At 47.7% G+C, this 26181-nt stretch overlaps 2 protein-coding genes across 2 annotated transcripts; both read right to left on the bottom strand.

The window, feature by feature from the left end:
• Positions 1 to 4264: 4264 nt before the first annotated feature.
• On the bottom strand, positions 4265 to 9870 carry LOC135818403 (TGF-beta receptor type-1-like). The gene is made up of 5 exons (XM_065331776.1): positions 9039 to 9870; positions 6852 to 7726; positions 6432 to 6573; positions 5673 to 5803; positions 4265 to 5115 (listed from the first exon to the last, which is right to left on the bottom strand). Exons 1-5 carry the CDS (start codon positions 9475 to 9477, stop codon positions 4921 to 4923), a joined length of 1782 nt encoding a protein of 593 aa, XP_065187848.1. The 5' UTR covers positions 9478 to 9870; the 3' UTR covers positions 4265 to 4920.
• Positions 9871 to 23128: 13258 nt separating this feature from the next.
• On the bottom strand, positions 23129 to 26160 carry LOC135818399 (myogenesis-regulating glycosidase-like). Its single transcript, XM_065331761.1, has one exon. It carries the CDS (start codon positions 25996 to 25998, stop codon positions 23680 to 23682), a length of 2319 nt encoding a protein of 772 aa, XP_065187833.1. The 5' UTR covers positions 25999 to 26160; the 3' UTR covers positions 23129 to 23679.
• Between the last annotated feature and the right edge of the window lie 21 nt (positions 26161 to 26181).

Raw genomic sequence — 26181 nt, 5'->3', positions numbered from 1 at the left:
TTTCGTCTCATGGCCTGGCTTATTTCGTTTCGGCGCTGCTGAGACCTCCTTTCGCGGAATATTACTCAATGACAGGTGAGTTGACCAGTTGCCTTTGATTCATTTGCTTGTGTTGACTCTTTCATTTAGGAAAAGTGTGCTGATTTTGGGGCGGAATGCAATAAATAATGGAAAAGTTGACAGGATCTCTTTTCTAAATTTTGCTTTTCTGCTGCCGAGCTGCGAGGCCTCCTTTTACGGAATACTCGATGACAGGTGATCTCTAAGTTGACCGGTTTCCTTCAATTCATTTGCTTATGTTCACCTTTCATTTACGGAAACGTGTGCTGATTTTATTCGGATTTAGATCCATTTTTATCTCTTTGCCCTTGTCTGCAGTGTGCGAAGAACGCGAGTTCAACTTCTTGACGGTAAGGCTTATGTTAGATGTGTTGTCGAAATACTCATATTCATTGTACATTGGTACGTTACAAGTAAGGCACTGGTCAGTGGCATACTATCGTTGGCAGTTCCCAATCTGGAGGGAAAGGTTCAAGTACCAATTGACCGAGTTTGCAAAATAAATTCGCATATCAGGGGAAATCTCTATTGTGGAGAGGTTCAGTAACTTGTTTGTTTCATACGAAACAAGCCAATGGGTGCAGTCTCGTCTCGTGAAAATCTCGTACTTGTATGATTGGATTTGTTTACTCAAGTCTGGGCTGTTTGATTTGTGAGTACCGCCGAGATTGCACTGCCTCAAATAAAGTTTCGTGCCGCCAAAGCAAGAATTACGATCTGCAATCTGTTTGTAGTACCTGTAAGAATGTGGAGTACATGTATCGTACTTTCTCTGTTGCTGTTTGAGTTGCCGTCATGTTGCTAAAGAAAGGTTCAGTAGAGAGGTTCTGCAAAACGAAAATTCGAACGAAGTTTCGCGACAGTCCTTGCGAAAGTGTGTGCGAATTTTTGCACGAACTTTGCGTTCTGCACATTTTCGTAGTTTGCGCGGGCCAAGTGCACTTACGCCATGACCCGACCTCACGAAATTTCCTACGACAGTTCATTTCGCGTTCCCTGCAAGTTTCGCGTCCAAAGGTGCGAAGTTTCGCACTTCATGATGTAGAGCGAAAGTTTGTACGCATTTTCGTTTTGCAGAATCTCCCTAGTGACTCAATTGTTTCATACGAGACGAGGCAATGAGTTGGTGTGGCTTAGAATCTTTCGCCGTAGAAGAAATCTATTCGTATGTCTATTGGAGATATAATTGTATTCTCCGGTTATAAAATAGGTTAAGCTCACAGAATAAATACCATCGGTCCCTTGGTGTTCGTCCTAAAGAGGTTCGACTGGACATCATTCATACTCACCAAAAGATGTGTAAGATTTTATTATTGTGGAGTGCCTTGTTTATCTCTCAGTACCTCCAACCATAGCCTTGTACCTTTTCTCCTCAGGATCAGTGTAGTTGTTGGAACGAGGTTTTGGACTCAGCAATGTATTCGTTTACATTTTAATACATGTTTATTGTTCCTCCTTTGCTGTGTTGTTTTAGACAATCGTGGACTAACAGTTTGAAGTCATTGAACTACTTCCAAAAGTTGTATCGACATCAACAGGATTACGATTTCAGTTTCAACATGATGCTGGATGACCTTATCACGATAACCCATGACTATAAACCATTATAAACACAGAATCAACAAAAACATTTGCGACACGCACCTGCCGCATGGCTACATTTCTCAAATAAATCTGATTGAGGGTGGAGAAATCTGAAATATCTGAAAGGCAAGACAATTTTATGACAGAGTCATGAAATTCTGCAACAGCAACATGCACAGAATGACCTCCGTATAAAAAAAGTATAACCACCACTGCATGCTCACATGTTTACCCGCAGAAGAACATGCATTATGCTAGTGCCATTTTCTGCAAGAAAAGGCTTGCACATCAATGCGTATAATATGGTATTGATATGATGTGAAGGCCATCATTTACATATTGATATAGGGCATTCCATTGATTGGTGACAGAAAAAACAAAAGAAATTATAGCAATAAAAACTGCTTTATGGCAGTTTTCTAAAAAAAGTTATTGTGTTCTAGTCCATGGACCCCATCTAAAAAGTAAGAAATTAACGAAATGTGATAGCTGAAAATTAAAATTTCACACAAAACCTCACAATAATCACACACAGAATGAAAAGCTACATGCAGAAGACCTCTTCCCCTCGCGATCCTCTTTCCTATGCATGCATGTTGCCAATTGTTGGTGCAGTACAAGTTTAGTGTTGAAAGCAGGGAGTAGTATTGTACTACTCCCTGGTTGAAAGCAGCATTTCAAGTGTTGTGATTATTGTGAGGTTTTGTGTGAAATTTTAATTTTCAGCTATCACATTTCGTTAATTTCTTACTTTTTAGATGGGGTCCATGGACTAGAACACAATAACTTTTTTTAGAAAACTGCCATAAAGCAGTTTTTATTGCTATAATGTACAGGTACACTCACTGAAATCTGTCCCAAAGTGCGAAACTGACGCCCTGGACCCTGGACCCTGGCGCCCTGGACCCTGGACCCTGGACCAGTTCCGATTACATCACTGTACTTGTATATGTGTACGGGTCCAGCAGCATTCTTACCGCATCCAGGGCAAGGTCAAGGGCCGTGCAAGCTGAGGGCGCCAGATGTTCACCTTGGGTCAGATTTCACCGAGCGGAACTGTCATGTACATCACATACTGGTACAGTGTACACCAAGCCATATTTGAAAAAGAAACTATAGGCATATCAAAGCGAAAAGCAAACTGCTCTGGCTGCTCCAGCCGCCCAGGTCCAAGCAGCCCGATATCGGATATGTTCCGACCAGCTAGCTGCAAGGATTCGTAAAATACACTGTACATTGTATTTCCACAACTCCCTGGTTTTGTAAGAATGCGCAGACTCCATTGCAGCCATTGACACATCAGGGTCCCTCAAGTCCGTATTAGTTGCTCAACTCAAACACTCAACATGGGGGTCTCTTTGCTGCATACGTCACTACATGTGTCCCAGTTTATCTGAGCTGAAATTTGCACTCTACACCAGAGGTTAACCCTTTGAGAGCCGACCCATACTTGAATGTGTAGAATTCTACACACTCGACTGTGAGACTTCAACTGGCCGTAACTCGGTCAAAACTAGCTCAAATTCAACGATCCAAATATCTACCTTGAAGAGAAAACTCTCAGCGTGCCGTAGAACCCATCCGCGACGCGCTGCGATCAACGGTTCTTGAGATAAATCGCTCGTAAGTTCAGCCGCGATCGCGGCACTTGAAAAGCGTGGGAGTGCAACTCGAAAGTTGAGAATTTTGAGACTTTTCCTCGCGCTGAGTTACTCAAATTTGCGTGGGTTTCACTGGTAGTATTTCCAAGGGTACACAGCGAAAAAATCGAAACTCTGCGATCAAGAAAAATGAAAATGCTGGAGCAGGACGAAAGTGCACGCATTTCAAGCAGTTTTCGCTAGGTCGCTGCTCTCTGGCGCTGGAGATATGGCGTCCTGGTCATCATGCGTGACCTCAGTCTCTTCCTCTCGCGGAGACCTTTCCAGGAAGCCCAAGATTGTGAAGTTTGAGTGAGTAGAACTGAAGTTACGTCCCAAAGAACATGAAAATATGCAGAATTTTGAAATTTTCAATCGGCTCTCAAAGGGTTAAAGGGCTGGAAAAGAATAATAATTATTATGAAGTACCTCCAATGCAAGACAAAAGATCCCGAGGACACTGTATTGAATGTATAGTTAGTTTCTGTGACTGTCCTGTGAGGTACATGTACAGGGCTACAAGTACAAACTGAAAATTAATGTGTGTGTGTGTGTGGGGGGGGGGGGGGGGGGGGGGGGGTGTGTCTGTCTTCCAAGCCCTCACAGCAGCAGTACAGCCTGTTACTAGTGTTAGTTAGACATAGTGTTTACGATACCTCCCTCCTCCATGCAACACCTTGGCAAATGCTCCAACAACCAGGATGATCACGGAACAAAAACACCCTGGCATGGCCAACAACTGACACAACAGACATGATAGAGATGCGCTATAATTATGTAATTACTCCAGATCATAGAAAACTGATTCTTGCAGGCAATCAAAAATGAGTATGGCACCATAGTACAGGGATAGAAAGCTGAGGAAACTAACACACAACCACACACACACACACGCACACACACACACACGCACACACACACACACACGCACACACACCCCATGTACACACACACACCTTCGGGAGCAGAACCAGTAATGATGGAGTGGCTAGGGTGATACTTTATTATGGCAGTGGCTTGAACAGAGTCATACTGAACTGCAAGTTATGGGAGTACTTGATGTAAGTGGCTTATTGCTGCTGATCGATTACGGCTGACACGTATACAAGTGACTCAGCCCAGTACTATAATTATACATCTACCAAAGGTATTGTGACACTGGTAAAGGAGGAAGCTATTCCAAGTATTATAGCCGGGCGTGTGGCAAGGATTCACCTATGTTAAAACTATGTATCATCATACTATTATGGGATTGGTACGCTGTGGAGAAGTACGCGTAAGCGTTGTGGGCTGCTCCGGCTCAGTCCAATAAATTTAGAACTCACTTCAGAGTTCCTCAAGATCAAGTGATGAGCGCAACACACACAAACACACACATACCTTAAATTAATAATCATTTTATAGCACAGAGTTGAGCGTTGAACCTGCCCACTAAGTTACTTGAGATATTAAAGGTTATGGTTAGATACAGACTGAAGTGTTCAATAGTTCGGCAGATAAAGTTATACTATAATCTCATTGAGGCTGATCAGCAACTCAATTGTGCGATATGACTTGAAATTTCAGTATAAACTAAGACGTACATACATTGGTTATATGCCCGTAGATTATTTTATTATAGGGTTGTTCGGACTCATTATGCATCTGGTTTATGGATAGGACTTATGGCGTACTCCATCTTCTTCGAATTTACGGTGGGCACGTTGACACACTTTGTGGCGGCCGTCTGCAGCAGGGTGCCCAGCTTCTTTGCCACGTTCTGCGCGGGGAGGCGACTGGACGGCTTTGCTCTCCAGCAACTCTTCAATATAGTACTGATCTCTCTCAACTCCTATAAGCCGCCAGTGGCACAGATAAACAGACATCACGATTATGTTTTAGAGGCAGAACACACCCAGGAGCATTGTAGGTACAGAATGTAGAGCAGATAGCAGCTATGGCTCGAAAATACTCCATGGACACAGCTGAAAAGCCCCTACTATTTGTCGCTTGTACTCGTCTTTTTGAAAGACCGCGTGTTTAGATGAAATAGAGTACAGCCAATACACTTTGCAGCAGATCACTGAATGAGCAATGACTCGGTGACAACCTTGTACATCATGTGCACTGCACAGCGTCCAAGCAAAACCTGGCCACTTGAATTAAAAATATTTGAATGTTTGCTAGTTCAATCGATCCAGACTCCTGATACCCATGCACATTTCTATACAGGGTCATTTTAGATAAAGACTTCTGAATCTTGGCCGCCTTGCTTGGCATGACAATATTCGACATTGACACGGTCAGCGAGCAAATATTGGAAAACACTGCATGCTCACAAAGGCTGTTGTAATTGGCTATCGAAGTAGTTACAGCAACGTGAAATATGATCAGCTCTGTACTCCTTACCTCGTATGTTTTCCACTGTTCTGGGATAGTAGGACGCAGGCCAGCATTGCACACGACCTTGAACATGTCGTCCACGGATGGATCGCCAGGGACCAGGCTCTCGTATGGTAACTGGTAGCAAGGTTCCTTGCCTGAGCGGAGAATGCAAAGTCGAAGGAATGCCTGTCATTACTATTAAAGCTGGGTACCATACACGTAGATGGCTTTCTACTACTGGCGCAACATGATATGTGATCACATGGTGTCAGCACTGGGAATAGATTATGATAGCTCAGCGCAACGATGTGTATCGGCATTGAGATCAGGGTAGGGTTATGTGCATGCACTATGCATTAAACGTCAGGCAATTCCGCTGTATGATCATCTGAATTGGATTAAAATAATGTCGGCGAGTGCTTTCTGCTTGTAGACATCATATACCACAAGTGACCACTGCTGTACAACAGTGGCAGCATCGTCGTAAGGTATACTGTTGCACATCTCATTACCGCAAAGGCTACGGGATAGTCAGCCAGTGCGGAAGCAAATGTGCTCGTGGAACTAATTTCCGGAACATATCTTGAAAATGATTTTGAATTTTTGATCCAATTTCGAACAGTATTGTGACACTACAAATTTCAGCTCTGGAATTATGTATTGACTATGTGTTCCTGGTCCCTATGCAGGGTAGATGCCTCAGGCAAGTGGTCTTGGATCTCACTGGCCTTAACAGCAATTTTCTGATATCAAATTCAGTAAAGCATATTGTTCACAGCCTACCTCCAGCTAGATGGCAACTGGACAGAATTTCCCAGAGCACAATGGCCAGCGAGTAGACGTCAACCTGCCGAAACGAGTGGAATGCACCGATGTCAATCGTACCGTCCAGTACCTCGGGTGCCATGTAACGCCGTGTGCCAGTCTATGGAAGAGAGAGAGAGAGAGAAATGAAGAGAGAGACTGTGACGTTAGCTCGGCAAGTATGATGTGCACACCTGTCAGAGTATAACTTGGCGCCGTATAACTGATAGCAAAATTGGCCTGCCCCGCACCAGAAATATCATAACTGTAGAACAATATAGAACAATACAAGGGTGCACATAACATTATTATTGTTCTCCCCCCCCCCCCCCCCCCCCCAACCATCCAACCCACAACTGTAGAAAACTTAGCACAATGTCACAGAGGCTATGGCCTTACCCGCAGGTTGGCGTGGGTGATGCATTTCAGATCATCCCACTCCGGACCCTCGCGCACAGCCATGCCAAGATCTGCAATGCAGCACACGCCGGTGGACTTTACGAGGATGTTCTTGGACTTGAGGTCACGGTGCGCAATGCTCGGCTTGTGCCCAAACATCTGAAAGCTATTCGAGCCGCCGATGTGTAAGTGAAGATGCGCCAAACCAGATGCAGCGGACGAGGCAAGACGCAGCGCCTCCCAGATGTTGAGGCTGGAGTGCGGGTGAGGTGAGCCGGCAGTGTGATGCCGCAGGTAGTCGAACAGAGATCCGCTGCTGTGGTAGTCCAGAACCATCCACAGCTGCGTTTCCATGCTGCAGTCCAAGTTGTCGGCGGCCTGAAAGCCGACGATGTTTTCGTGGCGGAGCATGTTTGTGTTGAACAACTCCACCTCACGGAAGAAAGAGTCTTCGTCCATGGTCTTGAAGATCTTGACAGCCACGTCATTGCCACGCCACTCGCCTCGGTACACCTCACCAAACCTGCCGTTGCCAATTCTAGAAATGAGGGTTATCTCTCGGGACACCGTGCGCTGCTCCAGCTGAAACACACCACGGCCACTGGACTCTCCAAGACTGACCCCGGAGTCCATTTGAACTTCGGTGACAAACACGTCTGGCTTGGTGGCCATTGTTGTCGGATGGCATGGCTTCTTGTAGGTCGGCAGCAGCGTCGGTTTCTTGCTGGGCCTCTTTGACCGATGCCGCGCCAGCAAGATAGCACATATTCCACCCACGACAACTAGAGAGCCTAGTACGGCCACAGCGACCACAATGGTGTCATTACTACTGGATAGCTCCAGCTCCGATGGCTCAGTGTAATCCTGGGTCTGAGCTGCACGCCAACACAGTGAGAATGCAGGCAAGAGAAAACATGTGTATTAGTGCTTGAGTGTTGTTGCCAGGGCATGTTTGATGCATGCTTGGGAGCCTCAATTAGCAATGGAACCATGCCCCTGGTCATATTGCAGGCCACTGCAGCACATATGGACTTGCTGAATGTCTCAGAGACCACTTCAGCACTGCACTACCACTAGCCCCCAAGTCATGAAATGCCTATGTGAAAGAGTCACGCATTTGTGATTCTATGAACACAGTCACCTCATACATTCAGTAGCCACTTTGCTCCTGAAGTCTCAAGCCTTGCTGGAAGGCTATGAACTGACCTCAGACTAAAGTCACTAAACACATCAATTTGCCAGGAGGACTGTAAAACATCACCAATGGGGAAACCTCAATCAAGCTGCCTTGCTCTTGTGCCTGTGGCCTCTTCGTGGCGGCGTTTCGCCTAATTCATTATTGCAGTGATTGTTTGCTAGTGTGCATGCTGGGTGTGTGTGTCACTGTGCTTCTTGTGGCCACTTGCCTCCTTTGACTTGAGAAACAATGTTATTATTACATTCCCACAGTGAAAGCAACAGGCACTGGCAGGAATGAATTGCCCTGATTCAGGAAGCTACAATCAGCTACAATCAGTGGGCTTTCACGTAATGGCTGCATGCATGGGGCACTGAATAGGTTTGGACAAGAGCATGAAGAAGAGCAAACTCTGTAAAGTGTGGAGTTGTTGCAACATGGCAATTGACTTCCAGGCGGCATTCGCCAGTAACAGTAGTGAGTACCAGTGAGTACCGACATACACATCATCTAGGCCTCCCAGACCAGAGTGAGTAAGACTTAGAAGAGGAGACGCAATTACAATCACGGACACTTGGGAGTCAGACAGACACAATCCCATCATCATTATTATCTTCACAACCACCCCCCCCCCCCCCCCCCCCGTACCGGCACACGGGCAAGAGGAAAACCGGCTAAGTGCTAACCAGCAGTGGCTGAACATCTACTAACCTTTCAGGGCACATAATCATTTTTAATGTAATTACACAGACAAAACCAGTACAGTATATCACACTTGGGGTCTGACCACGTGCCACATGCACAGCGGCACAAGATTGAAGTACTGCCATTAGTGTCATTAGTCAGTTTCTCCAGACCCAAACACTGTTTTCTGGTTTTACATCCGGGATACCAGCACATGCAGTCGTAAAGAAGATCACCAGTACCACACGGCCCACAACACATGTAGATCTACCACACATACAACGAACAGAATTTACATCATGTCGGAGTATCCAAATCATGCTTACGTGCTGCGGTGACGACAGGTCTTGGAAGACTGGGCAACTGAGCCATAAATTTCAGCTGGTTGTTACAGAAGTCTGTTTCGCAGCAGCTTCCAACGACGCCCCCGTCGCCGTCACTGCCAGGTTTATGGAACGTGCACTGAACATTCGAACTCAAATGGCTTCTGCCGGAGCCCGACGCACCCTTGGACGCGCATCCGTACCGCACCAACCATCTCCACTCCAGCATAGATGATGATCCAGACTGGCCGGACACATTCACAAGCGTTTTCGTGGCAAGAGAGTAGCATACAGACACAAATCCCACTGATGGCTGGTCACACTCCTCCACGTTGTGAACACAGGAATCAAAGGCTTCATTACACTGGCACCGCAAACAACTAGCCAATGTCACAGCCTGCAGAACTATGAAAAGCACAGCCAGGAGCGTGTGGCTCTCCATTGCGGCGAAGTCCAGGCAGAACAAATATCGCTACTCGCGAGTGCCTTCTTTCTGCCACCCGCAACGACAGCAGCTCTCTCCTACTGACCTGCCTTGCAGAGTTCTCCCAGAGGACATGCCTGCAACTAACAACGCAGCCTTTCTTCCCCGGCATGGCCAAGTCATCCGCGACTCGTCCGCTGCACGCCTCTGCAATCTCCTCGGAGTTGTTCCTCGAACGTGCTGGGCGCGCGCTTTGGCCGTTTTCGGAGGCTTTTCACGGCTATCTGCACGCGCCCTAGTCCAGCTGCAGCAGGACGGATAGCGCGCTAGCGATGAATGCTAGAATTACTTGTATTTTGCCGATGGCAGTCTGAAGCGCCGTCATTTTCCGCTACTGCACATTGCCTAGTCTAGTCTGTACTGACTGTACGTCTGTAGTCTGCACTCAGATGTTTCGATCTCCACGTAGATCTACGTGCTGGTTCCGCCGACAAACCCCGCTCACAGTCGAGTCACACTGTCTGATCACCGTGGGCGTTTTGTGCGCGTTCAAGTCCAGTGTCTCGCAAACCAGACCTTCAAATACTATGCATACATAGCATGCTAGCAAGCGTGTGGACCCTGGCCTGGTGCCTGGTGCATGCAGTGCATAGTGCCGACTGGCCTGGTGGACTGGCGCTGCATGGCCTGGACTTATCCTGGACCAGGACAGTACTCAGTAGGTCTACTACTACTTACTAGTACTAGTAGACCCAGGTGCTCGAAGTCCGTACATGGTATCCTAAGTTCGTACGCCCATAATTTCATGTTCTGTTATTGTATTCGACTCAAATATTTTATGGAGGGGACAGTGTGGTATGTTCTCCTCGCGTACCAATTTTCAGGGATCTACGATCAGCAGAAGTCCCATACCACGGGAGTGGGTTTTCGAGTGTCCATACGAAATACAAATTGGGTTACATTTCATGCAAAAATCAACTTTGCCAAGACCGATTTCGAACGGACACAGCGTCAAACAGACCTTCACTCAATCATCAAGAGCCAGCTTAGAGCTGACAATGGCCAGAGGAGAAGAATTTACAGAGAACCACCTATCCTTGCAGAAAGGTTGACACTCCTGGCATCTCCACCACTGTTTTCCCGCGGTTTTCACAGCGCAGCTGCTTCTTCTCTGAGCCGACTAAAAACAGCTTGCATTTCGGCAACAAACTACGCTTTTGCAAGAAATACCGGTGGAGGCACATGCCAAACATATCCCTTCGGTGCTTTCGTCGTAACCGAGGGATTGCAAGTTAGCAATTAGCAGAAATATGTGTGTATTTCGAGTCACCTCTGATCAGTACGGACTTAGAGTACCCTCTGCGACACCAAATTTTGATATGGAAAATGAGCGAACTCCAGAGAAACAGATCGGATCGAAAGATGGCCTGGTTCAATCGAGCCTGGCCTCAAAACAAACTTGGACAAGATACCTTCCATCCACGAGCAGGATTCTGGCAAGTGATCATTGCTAGTGTGAGTTTCAGCTCGGCAAACACACACTGTAAACGTGTACGGACTTCGAGCACCTGGGTCTACTAGTACTAGTACTGCCGGAGTGGAGCTACATTGTAGCTGCATCTACACAACACTCACTGACTCAGTCATAATGATATCAGAGTCTGTACCTGATATATATACGCGGCACTGGATGGGGGCGTACATCGCCCCTCAGCCTCATGCAGCATTATGCTATTTACAGCATGAGATCAGCTGACACACATCAGACTCTGACTCTGACCTCTGCTAACCTAGTCTGTGACACCTAGCCCCAGGCCAGAGTCAGACAGTGACCATGGTGACTGAGACAGTTCAGACTCCAGCGCGCGCGCGCTAGCGATCGCGAAGTGCAGTCCGCGGATCCGATCTAGCTATCCGCGCCGCCGACATGACCATGAATCCATGATGTCTTGATGACCTTGAGGCTTGATCTTCCTCAGTTGATGACCTTGATCTTACTTCTTAGTTGATGATGGAGGAGTAGATGTACTGAGTGAGATAAGAGTCTTGTACTACTAGTACTAGTGTACAATCATGTACTTGTAGTCTAGACTACAGACAATACTACATGTACGACACGGCCACGATCTGATGATATGCATCAGATCTGACACTGACAGGTTCGAAAGTCGAAAGACGAATGCGAGCGTGTCGACTGCCACATGTCACATACACTTCACCTTCGACACTCACTCCAGTTTTGGCCGATATGATAATGCCGGATATGGATATGGATAATATGGCGGGCTGCAAGAAGATGTACAAGTCATGTACAGTGTAGTGTAGAGGAAGAAGGAAGTACAAACTTTGTACGTCATAGCCAGGCGGAGTCGGCACGGCGTATCAGCAATGATGCGTCGGACGCCTTGCGACACACCATTGTCCTCGCCCGTGAACCCGGCGCCTCGAGTTGGCTGACTTGCCGTCCATTGAAAAAGTATGACTTTTCACTGAGCAAAGCTGAGTTCATGGACGGGTTGGATGCCGCCGAGGTTACTAACTCATTGCTCTTGTGGACGGGACAATGGTATTGACCATGCCTTGTCATGTCCCCTTGGTGGTTTACCATTATCCGCCATAATGAGATCCGGGATGTGACAGCCTCTCTCCTTCAAGAGACCTGTCACAATGTCTCCATCGAGCCACTGCTGCAGCCACTCACTGGAGAGAGAATGAGAATTGAGATACAGGTCTGCTATTGTGGAGGAGCATGCGCGGCTTTATGTAGCGGTCAGTAGTTTGTGGGGCAGTCGTTTTGAGCGTACTTTACTTGATATACGGGTTTTTAATCCTCATGCACGCTCAAATCGATCTGCACCACACACCACTGTCTATCGGCGCCATGAAAAAGAAAAGCGACGAAACTGCTCACCTCTGCAATTCGTTCTCCATCGACCACAAGTGGCGTTGGAGCAGTATCGTTTGCACCAGCAGTACAGGTTCCGATATGTATGATCTTGGTTTTGGACAGATTCAGTGACAGGCCCTTCTCTCTTCCAGCGTAATTAACAGCATTGGTGAGGGTAGACACTTCTGACGGATGTGCACACAATCCCGTGTCATCTGCATATCGTAGGTTCGACAGCTGGCGTCCTCCGATTCTCACACCGATACTGTCCACATCAGCAACACGCATAACACACGCATAACACTCTCAGTATACAGGCTAAATAGATGTGGGGACAAAATACAGCCCTGCCGAACACCCTTCTTGATGGCGAGCTCTGGCGAATGCAAGCCATTCCGTCTGATAACTCCGCTCATCCCTCATCCCCGTGTAAAGATTCTGGAGCAAACAAACTATATGGCGAGGGAAACCAAAATCCAAAATGCAACCGAAAAGATGTAGTGGTTAACTGTGTCAAAGGCTTTACGATAATCGATAAATACAATGGATATATGATTCTGCCATTCAAGAGGTTTTTCGATAATGATTTGCAGAACACAGAGCATATCTACAGTACTGCGACCAGCTCGAAAACCAGCCTGCTCATCTGGTAACTCAGCCTCTATCTTCTTTTTCATACGATTCAAGATAATTGTCAGAAGGATCTTGCTTGCATGTGACATCAAAGCAATGGTCCGATAGTTGGAACACTCCCTAGCTGATCCAGCTTTGGGTAGCATGACGATTTCTTGACGTTTCCACGCTTTTGGCCATCTCCCTGTCTTCCAAATCTCCAAACAAAGTTTATGTAGGAATAGAACACAAACTGAGGATGCATGCCGAATCAGTTACGCCACGATCCCATCAAGTCCAGGGCTTTCCTCTTCTTCAGGGACAATATGGCTTGCTCAACCTCAGCCAAGAGAGGCACAGGCTCAGGGTAGTGACGATGGAAGCTCTTCCGCACCATTCTCCGCCAAGGCCGAACACCCTTGATCTCCTGACGGCTGCCCAAATAGCTGCTGCCCATATTCACACCACCGCAGCAATACATCTTCCTTCTCCGTCAGGGATCCGTCATCACCGTTCGCGCTATTTCGACGGTCGGCGTGTAGAGGGCGAGTCTACTGTTTTTGATGTGTTTTCGAGACACGGTTAGCAGTTCGGCTTCTGAGTTCTGACTCCTGACGCAACGATACCTCACACGTCTATCGTCGATAGACGTGTGAGGTAACCCTAGTTGGAATCTTACCGTTTCGTTCTCCCGCTAAAAAGAGCTTTCTATCGTCGAAACGGTACCAAACCGACGGTATTTTGGGTTTGGGGTACGAGTACCGTTGGATCTAGCGCGTGAACTGTAAAATGCCATGTCTACACACACAAAAACGGTGCAGGCCTACCGCCGAAAATAGCGTGAACGGTAAAATGCTAACCATGTCTAATGTGTTTACATTTTATCCTCTAACCACTTTCTCCTGTCACAGCGAATCCTTCGGCGCACTGCTACTGCTAGTTTCAGATCCTTGTATTCTTGGTCCTTACCGGGTGCATCTGGCTATACGCTTTCTTTCTGCCAGAGCTATCACCTCCTCACTGATCCAGGGCTTGGGAGGCTTTTTCCTTCCTCTGCGCCCAACTACTTCCTCCGCAACCTCCGTAATTCCCGCTTGAATCTGATCCCACAATTTATCTGGTGTGCACTCCTCATTGACATTGTACTGGTCCTGCAGCAAGTAGACTCTACATGACATTTTGTAGTGTACATGTTTGAAATCCGAGGCTTTTATACTCACAATGTTATCACTTACGAGATAGTGGTACAGTATACTACTGGTACATGTAGTAGCGACTTTGGCGATGAAGGTGTTCGCTCCCCAGTTCCCACACTGGAGCTCGCGCTTTTCCGCTAACTTGACTGTCTTGACACTTGACTGGCTCACGACTGCGCCGTCCAGAGCACACGAGAAGTCCATCCAACCTTCGACTCTGCAAACCTGCAAGAAAGCACCACAGTGTTTCGAGGAATTCACCCTTCATCAGTTGAGCTCGAGCAGGCAGATGAAGATTGTGTCTCGGAAGAGCACCACAGTCATAGTCATAGTGCTCTCCAGGCCAAACCATCACAAGACATACAATTACAAACTTACTTGTTGTTTGAAACTCGGGTATTGAGCCAATAATAAAAGTAGAAAGGAAAAGGACATATGGAAACGAGTTAAGAGTAACTCTCCACCACTGTATACAGTCAGAAAGTGCAACAACTAGGCACAAAACTGACAGAGTACTGAGACATTCGACGTCCTGACACCTAGCTTCAACACATCTCCGTAGCGCTAACCGACAGCCTTCCAACTTGGAAGGTTCAAGGTTATGGAAAGACCAAAGAGGGGAAGGCAAGCGCAACGAAAACGAGCACAAGCTACAGTCCCAACGGAACTTACAAAGAATGTCGATTGTCACTGGACGATGACGAGACGAGACCAGTAGGCTTGCCTTCCCCTCTTTGGTCTTTCCATAACCTTGAACCTTCCAAGTTGGAAGGCTGCCGGTTAGCGCTACGGAGATGTGTTGAAGCTAGGTGTCAGGACGTCGAATGTCTCAGTACTCTGTCAGTTTTGTGCCTAGTTGTTGCACTTTCTGACTGTATAATTATAGTATCTAGTTACAGTGGTGGACAGTTACTCTTAACTCGTTTCCATATGTCCTTTTCCTTTCTACTTTTACTTGTTGTTGGGGTTTTTTAAATTCTTTATTTTCATGATGGCACCATCGCCAATAAGAGAGTTGTTGTTGTTGTTGTTTCAAATCTTATGATGGCCTGTGGGCCTGCTGTGTGTAGGCTGAGATAATAGTAGTTGAGATTTACATGTGCAGATTGAGGTTAGCAGCAGGGATGCGATCTTTTGCCTAAACAGAACCGGTGATTGAATATCGCGTAACGCTGATGGAAGACCATTGCAATGATGGAGACATGTTATACAGATGGGACCCCAGCCAGCGGTCCGTTCTTGCAGTTGGCAACTGCCAAGTGCGAGTGTGCCGAAAGCTACATAATTCTTCGTCTTTTTGTGAGAGCTTGGACAATCCACTTGTCCAGGCAAGAAGGCAGCAATAGACACCCTTAGCAAAAAACGTTATGTTGTAACGGTATTATCGTAAGGGGGAAAATACCGTGATTCGGTTTCGACCATTAGCAAGATGAACGCTATTTTTAGTACGCTGTTGCCACGAGAATAGCTTTGATTTCGCGCGGTACAACCATTTTTGTCACCATATACGCTATACAAGGTGAAATGCGTACGGACTATGCAATATTTGGCCAAAACACGTACGACCGTTGGTCACAACGATAAATCAGCCCCCATAACGTTTATACGCTGCAGCTTCAACGCTATTTGGGTGATCAAGGTACGAGTACCGTAAAAAATAGCGTTACCGTTGTTTGCTAAGGGTAGACATCCTTAGCAAAAGTACGATAACGCTAACTTTTACGGTACTCACTCCCAGCCGTGACAAAAGACGTTATCGGATAACGGAAAAACGTTACAGAGCTCAAAATAACGGGCCGACGTTCGTTATGGAAATTCTGCAAAAAATGCAAAAACTCGCATTGTTTTGTAACTGGCGGGAGATAAAAAGCACGTCGACGTGCAGATCGAGATGAGATCGAGAGTCGAGATTGCTTCCTCTTGTGACATTTAGCTTTTTGGCGAGTTTTGCCTTTCAGTTGACAATTTCTGCGTCCTCTGCTTCGTGCCGTTCTCCCTCTATCCCATCTGGGAAACAAAGGACCAGCTCCGCGGCACTCCTGAGGAAGAAATTCATCGGCCTCTCCCAGACGTGCTGGAGCTGGAGAACCCTTACAGTCTTCGGTGCTGCGTTTAGGAAAGGGTTTCCAAGGACCTGGGAACAGCGAAAACTCATGTTCGCCGTGCTTTTGCTATTCCAGAGTAAAAGACCTCGCCAAGGTATTCTTTCGGAACGACAGCAAACTAATCCCTGGTTCAAAATTTTGAATTTCCCGCATCTGTTTCCACGAAAATTCATATCGCCATGGTTGTCACGACTACTTCGTCTCAACTATAACGTACTTTGTGTAGGGCGCGCTCACACTGCGACCATGAGCACGCGTCCATGCGTCAGCAAAACGCAGAAACGTGGGAGTCGTGCTCACACTAGGCCTCGTACACGCGTAGACGTGAAGTTGTCACACAAACTTTACGAATTGCAGTTCGTATCCAAAAGAGTTCATGCGTTTCCTAGTAAAGTTTTTTTTTTTTTTTTTTTTTTTTTTTTTGTTACACAATGCTTAGAATCTAAAACGTTCATATTCATAGCATCATATCAACCCAAATGTAATCCATTCCTTGGGGCGTTATGATAGTCATATTCAGTTGAAACTTGGTGAAGATAGAAAGAAAGGGATCATCTTCTGAGTGAGTACTCTGTACTGCTAGCTGCTGCCGCACGGGCATGACAGGTGCGCAAATGCGCCATATGCATAAGATGCAGTTGGCACCTATGAAGTCAGGGGATGGCCCACGCCTGGTAAAAAACAAATCCTAGTAAAGTTGTGGCCCGTTTTGGATGTAATTTTTCGCATGTTGCATGTTGGAGGAAGTGCCTCGTGGCTCGTATTCTTGAAGTCGACGAAAATAATTCATACAATCAGGTAGGTTTGGACCAGGGAGTCGTCAAATACCGTATTTGACGACTCCCTGGTTTGGACTCTTGAGGGACTAGCTGCCGCTGACATCCAAGCGCTTTCGCTTTCCTGACCTCGTGGTCAGAGCAAGTGCCAGTGCAGTGGAAATTCCGGTAGTTTTTGTTTTGTTTTTATTGGTAGTGGTTTCTTTCGTCTGTTGCCGAGATGAGAACTGTAGTTTCCGATGATATGTAACTGAAATGTCTTGAGGTATGGCATTCCATCATCGCAGAAAAGTAGAGAAAGATGATTTCCGAAACCGAAAAGCCAGACCAAGCTGCCATCGTATTGAACGAGTACACTGTAGAAATTGGTCACTGACCCGATCACAACGAAGCAACTACAAAAACAAAATCGATATCGTCCAAAAAGGGCAAAGAATGCATTATGGCGGTGCGTGCGTGCAGGACCACAACTACAACATTTTAAAAATGTGCAAATGTCGAGGTGACATCGACAACCGCCGATTTTCATGAATCAACACACCGGAATTTGAGAAATTGAACATACTTCAGGCCAGGTTGTACACAAATACGCTTCACGTCTACGATCATGTTGCCGCCAAGTCGTGGCACCCCCCTCCGGAGGTCGCGGTCACGATTTGAAACGTGGCCGCGACGTTTTGGTCAAGTTCATGCCGTTGCCATGCAACTTGGCCGCATGGCCGCATGGACGCTGGTTTTGGTCGCAGTGTGAGCGCGCCCTAAGGGAAAAGTCAGCTTGAACGATCCGAAGTACGGAAAGGTTTGCGTTTACGTTAGCGTTTTTTTAGCTAAGGATATCTGGTGTCTATTGCCTCAGCCCTCAGCCCTGTTCATTCTGGCGAAGTAAAATAAAATATACCAACCAACCTGAACCAACATACTCATTGTATAGCTATCCTGACACGATTTGGGGGTTGCGAGCATCTGGCAGAATGTGAGGCGGGGCAAGCGCGGTGGATGGATCATCATGGAATGAGCAAAGGCTATGGCTGTGTATAACTTTGAAGCGGGAGAAGAGGGTGGGCCACTTGATGCGGTGTAGAAGGCCAATACCGTAAAGTACTACAACTAGTACAAGTGAAAATACGGGAAGCAGTTCGGATGGCTGGGCCGAAGTTGTACGGCGTCGGGTCACGTCCCGGTACGTGAAGCCTGTGGCCCCAGCTAACCCCAACATCCTTACAGGCGTAGAAAAAGTCGCGAAATCTGTGTTCTACGTGGGCAATGTCCACATGGAGTGTAGCGCTAACGCAATTACTGACTGGTGCAAGGACCGTGAGGTTGAGGTGCTCAATTGCAGTATTAGCGAATCCCGGACCTTTGGCACAGCATATGCACGACTGACTGTCCTAGCGACGGATGAAGGCAAAATACTCAGTGCAGGATTTTGGCCGGCAACAATTAGCCACACCGTCCGTAAGTGGCGCTTTGCCGACGGTACCAATGTGACTGAACGTGGTGGTGATAGTTCCTCGTCATAATCATGTTGTCTATGTCTTCCCTCAACTTGCATGCTACCCCATTCTACCCCAGATCAGAATCCGACCTAACGCTGATAACCATGAATTGTCGGTCTCTCGTCAATAAATTAGCTGAACTTTCGATTGTTCTGGAGAGCACTAAGCCAAGTATTGTTTGCCTCACGGAGACCTGGCTGTGCCCATCTGTTTCCGTGCATGTACCGGGCTATTCCTGTTTCAGAAGAGACAGACCAGCACACGAGAACAGAAATGCACACTCTTTCACTAGAGGATATGGTGGTGTCGCGGTGCTTGTCCGGACTGATGCTTTTCAACATATTCTCCACAGGCCCGACCTGCAGCGTCAGGGCTGTGAATCTACCTGGGTGGAAGTTAAGTCTCAATGCACCCCTAACCCTATTCTTGTATGTTGCATGTATCGACCCCCTTCCCAAACGGCGGTACAATTGTCCTTCTTCTCGGATATGCTGGTCGATGCTATACAGTCCTCTTGCTATGACGAGTGTGACTTCTTCCTGACGGGGGATTTTAATGCCAAACATAATGATTGGTGCTCTTCTGACTCCACCTCTACAGCCGGTACCAACCTACAGACAGTTTTTTCAATGCTTGGGCTCCAACAACTAGTGAGTTTCCCAACATACACTTCATCAGCGGGTGCCAACTCATGTCTTGACTTGTTGGTAACCAACAAACCCCAACATGTCCTCTCAGTCGACCACGCAGCTCCTCTTGGCACATCTGATCATCTGCAGGTTGTTTGTACGCTCAACTATGCATCGTGCTCGACACCACAAGCGACTGCTAAATCGTCCCTCCATCCCCAGGCTCAGTACAGGTATAAACAAGTGCCTACCCATGTCTGGCAGGTTGTGAATGAAGACTTGTCTAGGTTGGACTGGTCATTACTTCATCGGCATTCTGATGTTGATGATGCCATTGTCCTGTTTGATGCTTTACTACAGTCAGCATTCCATCGTCATCTGTTGCCTTACAAAGTTATTCCGCGGACAGGAGACTACATTAGGCCTCGTCCTACTATGCGGGATGCATCCCGACCCTGGATCACTCCGGACCTCAAGTGTGCTGTGAAACTGAAGCGAGATTTGTATAGCATTTATAGGAAGTATCCAACCAGTGAAAACTTCATTGCCTTTAAGCGCAAGCGTAACGAAGTGAAATGTTTGTCACGTACCCTCCATCGTCAGTATGTACAGTCGGTTCATGCCACCCTGTCTTCCCATGATCGCCCTAGTCTCCATCAATTTCTCCGCCATCTCCGTAAGAACTGTAGTCGGGAGCCGATCCGATCAATGACAGCTTCAGACGGCACGGTAGCAACAGATCCCGCAGACATAGCAGACATATTGAACACGCAGTTTACGTCGTTTGGACTTCCTGACGACCCTACGTGGCCTATACCACCACTCACCCCTTCACCCTCAATACCTGCGTCCCTCCTATCATTGTCGACTGGTACAGCCCAAGTGAGGAAATATCTCCGTAATCTGAAAACTGGCAAGTCCCCTGGTCAAGACGGAATTACCAACGAAGTTTGGAGAGCTCTTGCTCCGTCTGTTGCCTATCCTGTGTCAATTATCTTGAATATGTCATTTCGTGAAGGGAAATTCCCAGCCATGTGGAAAACTGCGGTAGTCGTGGCCACCTACAAAAATAGAGGACCACGCACCACCCCCAGCAACTATCGCCCTATCTCATTGCTCTCTACTTTATCAAAAGTGTGCGAACGTGTTGTATATGACATCATTTATGATCATGTTCGCATTTCACTTTCGCCAGCACAGTCGGGCTTTTGTCGGGGTGACTCCACCAGGTACCAGGTTACCCGCCTCGTGCAAGACATCCACACCGCCCGGAACGCCCATAACCATGTTGGTTTAGTTTTCTTCGATCTCGCAAAGGCCTTCGACACTGTTTGGCACAGGGGTCTCTTAGCTAAGCTGCGAACAGTATATCGCATTGATGGCAAGGCTATCGGCTGGCTCTCATCGTATCTCTCTAACCGACATCAGCTTGTACGCCTCTCAACTGTGTTATCGGAGCCTTTACCCGTTACTTCTGGAGTCCCCCAGGGTTCAATACTTGGGCCACTGCTATTTCTCCTGTATATTAATGACCTCCCCGATACTGCCCCTGGTGTCAGCCTTTTCGCTGACGACACAGCTCTGCTTTGCTCCAATGCTTGCCCTATACGCCTGCACAAAGCCATGCAAGATAGCATTGGGAAAGTTATAACCTGGATGCATGATTGGAAGTTGCAGCCAAACGTTGATAAAACGGCAGCTATGTACATTTCCCCCTCTCCCCCTTCCCTGCCACTTTGTTTTCCTTCTTCAAGTGTTGCTATTCGCATTGTTGAAGAGCATAAGCATCTTGGCGTTATTATTGACTCTAAATTGTCGTGGTCACCCCATGTGCAGTATGTCTGCAAGCGCACAAGCTCCATCCTTGGGGCTCTTCAAGCCCACTGTAGACATCTTCCTCTTTCTTGCAAACGCTTGTTTTATCGTTGCTATATATTGCCCTTACTTGACTACTGTGATACTGCTTGGTGTGGCATAACTACTACTGTATTGAACAAGCTAGAAACCCATAACCGCATGCTCCTTAAAATCTTATTTAGCAAAGATCGTCGCTTTCCCTCCGCTAGTCTTTACGAAATTGCCAAGATCAGTCCCCTTTCCACTCGACATAAGTACCACCTCTGTGTTCTCATACATAAAATATTACTAAATAAAATACCCTTGCATATGCAGGCTTATAATTGGTTCTCCGAAACACGGAACACCCGGAACTCACTCAGTCTCCCACGCGCTGCCTCCACCCTATTCACTAGATCCCCGATCTTTGCTGGCTATGTGTTTTGGGCAACATTACCAACGCAGGCCAAGACCAGCACGTCGATGGATAATTTTGTTGCTAAAATCTCTGCTCAATTATAGGTTTCATGTATATCCTGCTGGTTTGTCTCCTCCTTTGCCTTCTTTGCCTCTTATTTGTATTCTTTTATCTGTTTTACTGCTGTGGTTGGCTTTCACCCTTGTCTCAGTTTTATTGGCCGTCATCATGATGTGCCATGAGATAATGATATAAATACAAATACAAATACAAAAGTACCGCCAGAGCGCCCCACCATCTCATCCTTTCGTGGTCGTATTGTGGAGGTGGTCTGCTGTCTGTAGGTCATACGATATGAACCTTGTACACATATTATGATATAGCACGTTTTGCAGTCAATCCGTACCTTCGAGCGGACACAAGCTCCACATAAAAACCTGCCAAGTGTGACCTTAGTACACTAAGCTTCTTAGTATCTTACATCGTACAAACTTCGTTGCACTCTGCCATACGATTTTCCTTTCTCTGGCTGTAAAATCAAGGTGGCGCTCTCGCGAGACGGGGCGCTCTGGCGGTACTTTACGGTACATGTACATGTACATCATGTAATGACGTAATAATTATTATAATAATATGGAGGGGGGGGGGGGGGCTACAGGATGCATGAGTATACGTACAGTAGATAGTTGTTGGTTGACAGCATGTAACAAGGCGGGGGACCACCGACTGTGTTCGGAAACAGTGACCTTACTACGATCAAGACGATTGAAGAAGACATCCAGGAGAGAACAAAGAACACCGGACTGACAGTACAACAAGAAGAAGACTCAAACAACTCCCTAGTATCATAAGGGCGAGAACCGTGATGTAGGGCCGCTCCTCAGAACTCAGAACACCGGACTGAGAGTGAGATCACAAAACCGTGGGACACCCACAGGAACTTGAGGAAGAAACGGCTGAAGCCTCGCCCAGCATACTACAATAAAACCTGTCAAGGCGACCACCTGTCCTAGATGACCACTACAACCAGGGCCAATTGGGGTATTACGTCCAGCCTAATGACCCTGGATAAGGAGACCACCTGTCCTAGATGACCACTACAACCAGGACCAATTGGGGTGTTACGTCCAGCCTAATGACCCTGGCTAAGGAGACCACCTGTCCTAGATGACCACTACAACCAGGACCAATTGGGGTGTTACGTCCAGCCTAATGACCCTGGATAAGGAGACCACCTGTACACGGGGACCACATTTTGAAGGTCCCTTGAGCGGTCGCCTTAGACAGGTTTCATCTGAGCCAAGCACATGCACATTCACAGACACACGCACCACGGCTTTACTCTTCTTGTTCACACACGCACCACGGCTTTACTCTTCTTGTTCACACACGCACCACGGCTTTACTCTTCTTGTTCACACACGCACCACGGCTTTACTCTTCTTGTTAACACACGCACCACGGCTTTACTCTTCTTGTTCACACACGCACCACGGCTTTACTCTTCTTGTTCACACACGCACCACGGCTTTACTCTTCTTGTTCACACACGCACCACGGCTTTACTCTTCTTGTTCACACACGCACCACGGCTTTACTCTTCTTGTTCACACACGCACCACGGCTTTACTCTTCTTGTTCACACACGCACCACGGCTTTACTCTTCTTGTTCACACACGCACCACGGCTTTACTCTTCTTGTTCACGCACGAAAACAGGCAACAGGGCAAAAGCGTTTAAGTTGAGAAAATATAAAATGGTGTCCGTGCATTTTCTTGAAAAGTGGCAGCACTACAGCCTGGCTAGGTTTTGCGAATCAAGCTACTGAAGAAAATGATTTAGGGACATCCGTACTACTCTAAATGCTACACAGACAATACTCAACAGCCATTGGCAGTCGCACTGAGAGTGGCCTATAAATATGAAAGAATTCATTTCATGGATGCTGAAGAGCGAGAAGAAGTAAAGAAAGATGACAGGAACATGTACAGGACTTTAAAAATGTACACGTACGGCTATGTACAATATGAACTGGACAAGAAGGTACAGATATCTACAAAACACATGTCATGCGGAGACTACATTAAACCTTACAAAAGTCTCATGACAAAGTATGAAGTTTATACATTATTGATACACCTGATAGGCTTCGTAAAATCAAGCTGGGAAGAATTTAGTTTCATGCTGCACAAGGGTGGCAGGGTGAACAGTGCCAAAAGGGTATGAAAACGTCGTGTGACAATAACCTAAAAATAAACACAGCATCAGCGACAAGGCTGCTGACTGCAAAACGTACCGTCCGTGCTTGCGTGCGCCGGACATGCCGCGACATTGCCCAAGCGGCATAAGTAAGGGATGCTGTCGAGCGACAAGCGCTCCGTCAGCCACAAGCCGCGGGCGCTGGTGAACACCGTACCGTTGCAGTGCTGCCAGCAGCCCGCCGGTACGTATACTTTCTGTGTCGGTGCTTGACTTAGTGGCTGCAGCACGGCGGCGACAAGCACAGCATCACCGACCATGAACTGCGTGCTGGATCTCAACGCGACAGCATCGCTGGGTGCAATCCACCAGAGGGGCCGCACGATCGGCTCGCCAGTCTCGGTTGCATTCCGAGCAAGCTGCTCGATCACGTGCTCCGACAAGGCGGTGTGTAGTGCCACAGCATTACGACTGCGTGCCAGTACTGTCTGTGCCAGCGCTGAGCCCCCATACCACCACGGCGGAGTTGCAAACTGCATCGCCGGCAGGAATGCCGATAGCTGCGCCCAGCGGATGAACAACTCTGGATCGGGTAGATTGCCGGGACTGATTGATTGGCCAGCGCCGACACCACCGCCGATATAATCAGGCAGCACGTACGGGTAGCCAAGAACTGAGAACGTCAGCGTAGCAGTGATAAGCGAGTGCAGACCGCTGTCCAGACCCCAGGTAAAGCTACGGTCCATCAGTGCCACAAAACTGCCCAGCTGCTGCACGCGGTACGCAGCGCGTATCACCGCCGTGCCTCTGTTGAGAGCCGTCACCGTCTCCACATAGCGCCGCGAGAACTCATTGGGATTTCTCAGCGGCTGCTTGGTGATGTGCTGCAGAGGCAGGTACTCGACTTCGCCGCAATGGAACTGGAACGTGTCGACGCCCAGAGACTGCAAGCTCTTCAGCTGCCCGATAAACCAGGCCGTCGCGTTTGGGTTGGTGATATCCACGACACCAGCATAGCCGTTCCACCACCTGACAAGATTCACCTCGCCGTTGGACCCACGCACTAAGTAGCCTTGACGCACTGCAAAGTCAAAATTCACCGAGCCGACGTTGATAAACGGCGACTGCCACAGCGACACAATGAACCCGTCATTGCGCAGATCCGAGAAGAACTTCGCAGGGTCAGGCAGAGTGCGATTATCGATCACAAAATCACCATAATTTTGCATGAGCTTGCTGTCCACTTCCATCACGGAATACGTGAAATTGAGTCTCTTGATGAGGGCAGTATAATTTGCAACGGCAGCCGGACTGAAGTCTTTAATGCTTTGCGAGGTGGACCACATGGGGTAGCGAAACATGGCCAGGTTTGGAGTTTGCTTAGGCTTCTGCAGGTACCCAGTCGATACTAGGTGTCTGTAGGCTGTGACGGGATCGGACATCATACAGATCGAGTACTCTAAGCTAACGTCGCTAGTGGTGGCAATGTTGGGGTAGAGATCTTCGTTGAATTCGCCAATCAGGCATAGCTGAGCGCCAGTGCCGCGATCATCCAGTGACGGAGACATAGAGACGAAGAGTGGTGCCGAGTCGTTGGCGCGCACCACCAGGCCCTTGCTGGAGATGAACAGCGGCTCAAGCACAGAGCCCCACACTGGCTTGTCAGGTGTGTTGAGGACATCATGCGACAAGAAAGGAGTGGCGTTCATGCTGACCCCGGTCTCCAGCGGCCAGTACTGCGCAAACAGCTCACCGCCACCGTACCAATGGTCACTGCCCAGAGCGATGCAGTCATTGTAAGACGGCCTGAAGAGGTCCGACTGGAAGCTACGCCAACGTACAGTCACACAGGATGTATTCCTATCCACAAATATGGTCATATTCGCCACACCCGATCCAGCCCCATCCTTCCAGAGATAGGTTTTCGAAGTGCCATCGGCCGATGAGGTTTTGTAAGGGCCATGTACGCCCAGGTCATTATCTAGATTATTACCAACAGACAGCTCCACATTGGGAAACTCGGCCGTAGTACTGGAGTAAATCTTTAGCAGCTTCGTAGTCTTGCCAAATATTGCAATGTCGTGAGTATCATGATCAACAAAAGATGGCGAGAAAGCAGCAAACAGAACCAGAGCTGTAGCAGCAACACCAAATCCAGCTATCGTCAATTTGTATCTTCTTGACACATTCTCGCGGCCGGCAACAGGAGGGCCGCGCTCTTGGCTCACCGTCCTCGGTGATTGCTTGGCCTGCTCCTGTGGTACAAGTGCCTCCTCGTCATCGTCCATTCTCTCGGCGCTGTTTTCGCTACTCCTCGACGCAAAACGAACAGAGTGTCGTATGGTTTGAGGAAAGCTCTGCGAAAGCGGGCCACGTGAGCTCATTCTCTCCAGTCACGCAATGCTGCGCAGCACTTCTACTACCACTCCACGGCCAGCTTGCCGGCCGTTGCAGCCTGCAAGATCAAGACAGCTAGCTGGAGACGTGAAGGATTCCTTCGAACCTGTCAAGCTTGAAATGTTCGAAGCATTTCGATTGAAAAGTATCAAAAACATTGAAGTGAAAAG

This window comes from Sycon ciliatum, chromosome 1 (genome assembly GCF_964019385.1).
Source record: "Sycon ciliatum chromosome 1, ocSycCili1.1, whole genome shotgun sequence".
NCBI classification, from domain to species: Eukaryota; Metazoa; Porifera; class Calcarea; order Leucosolenida; family Sycettidae; genus Sycon; species Sycon ciliatum.
Note: the sequence above shows the minus strand (reverse complement) of the source record. Positions and strands in the feature narration are given on the sequence as shown.

Excerpts from the sequence above, each read along its gene's own strand:
- LOC135818403 (XM_065331776.1), bottom strand. The coding sequence starts at position 9,477 with ATGGAGAGCCACACGCTCCTGGCTGTGCTTTTCATAGTTCTGCAGGCT. Across the intron at positions 7,727-9,038 it reads ACCTGTCGTCACCGCAGCAC|CTCAGACCCAGGATTACACT; the intron begins GTAAGCATGATT and ends GTTGGCGTGCAG. Across the intron at positions 5,804-6,431 it reads CAGTTGCCATCTAGCTGGAG|GCAAGGAACCTTGCTACCAG; the intron begins GTAGGCTGTGAA and ends TTCTCCGCTCAG.
- LOC135818399 (XM_065331761.1), bottom strand. The coding sequence starts at position 25,998 with ATGAGCTCACGTGGCCCGCTTTCGCAGAGCTTTCCTCAAACCATACGA.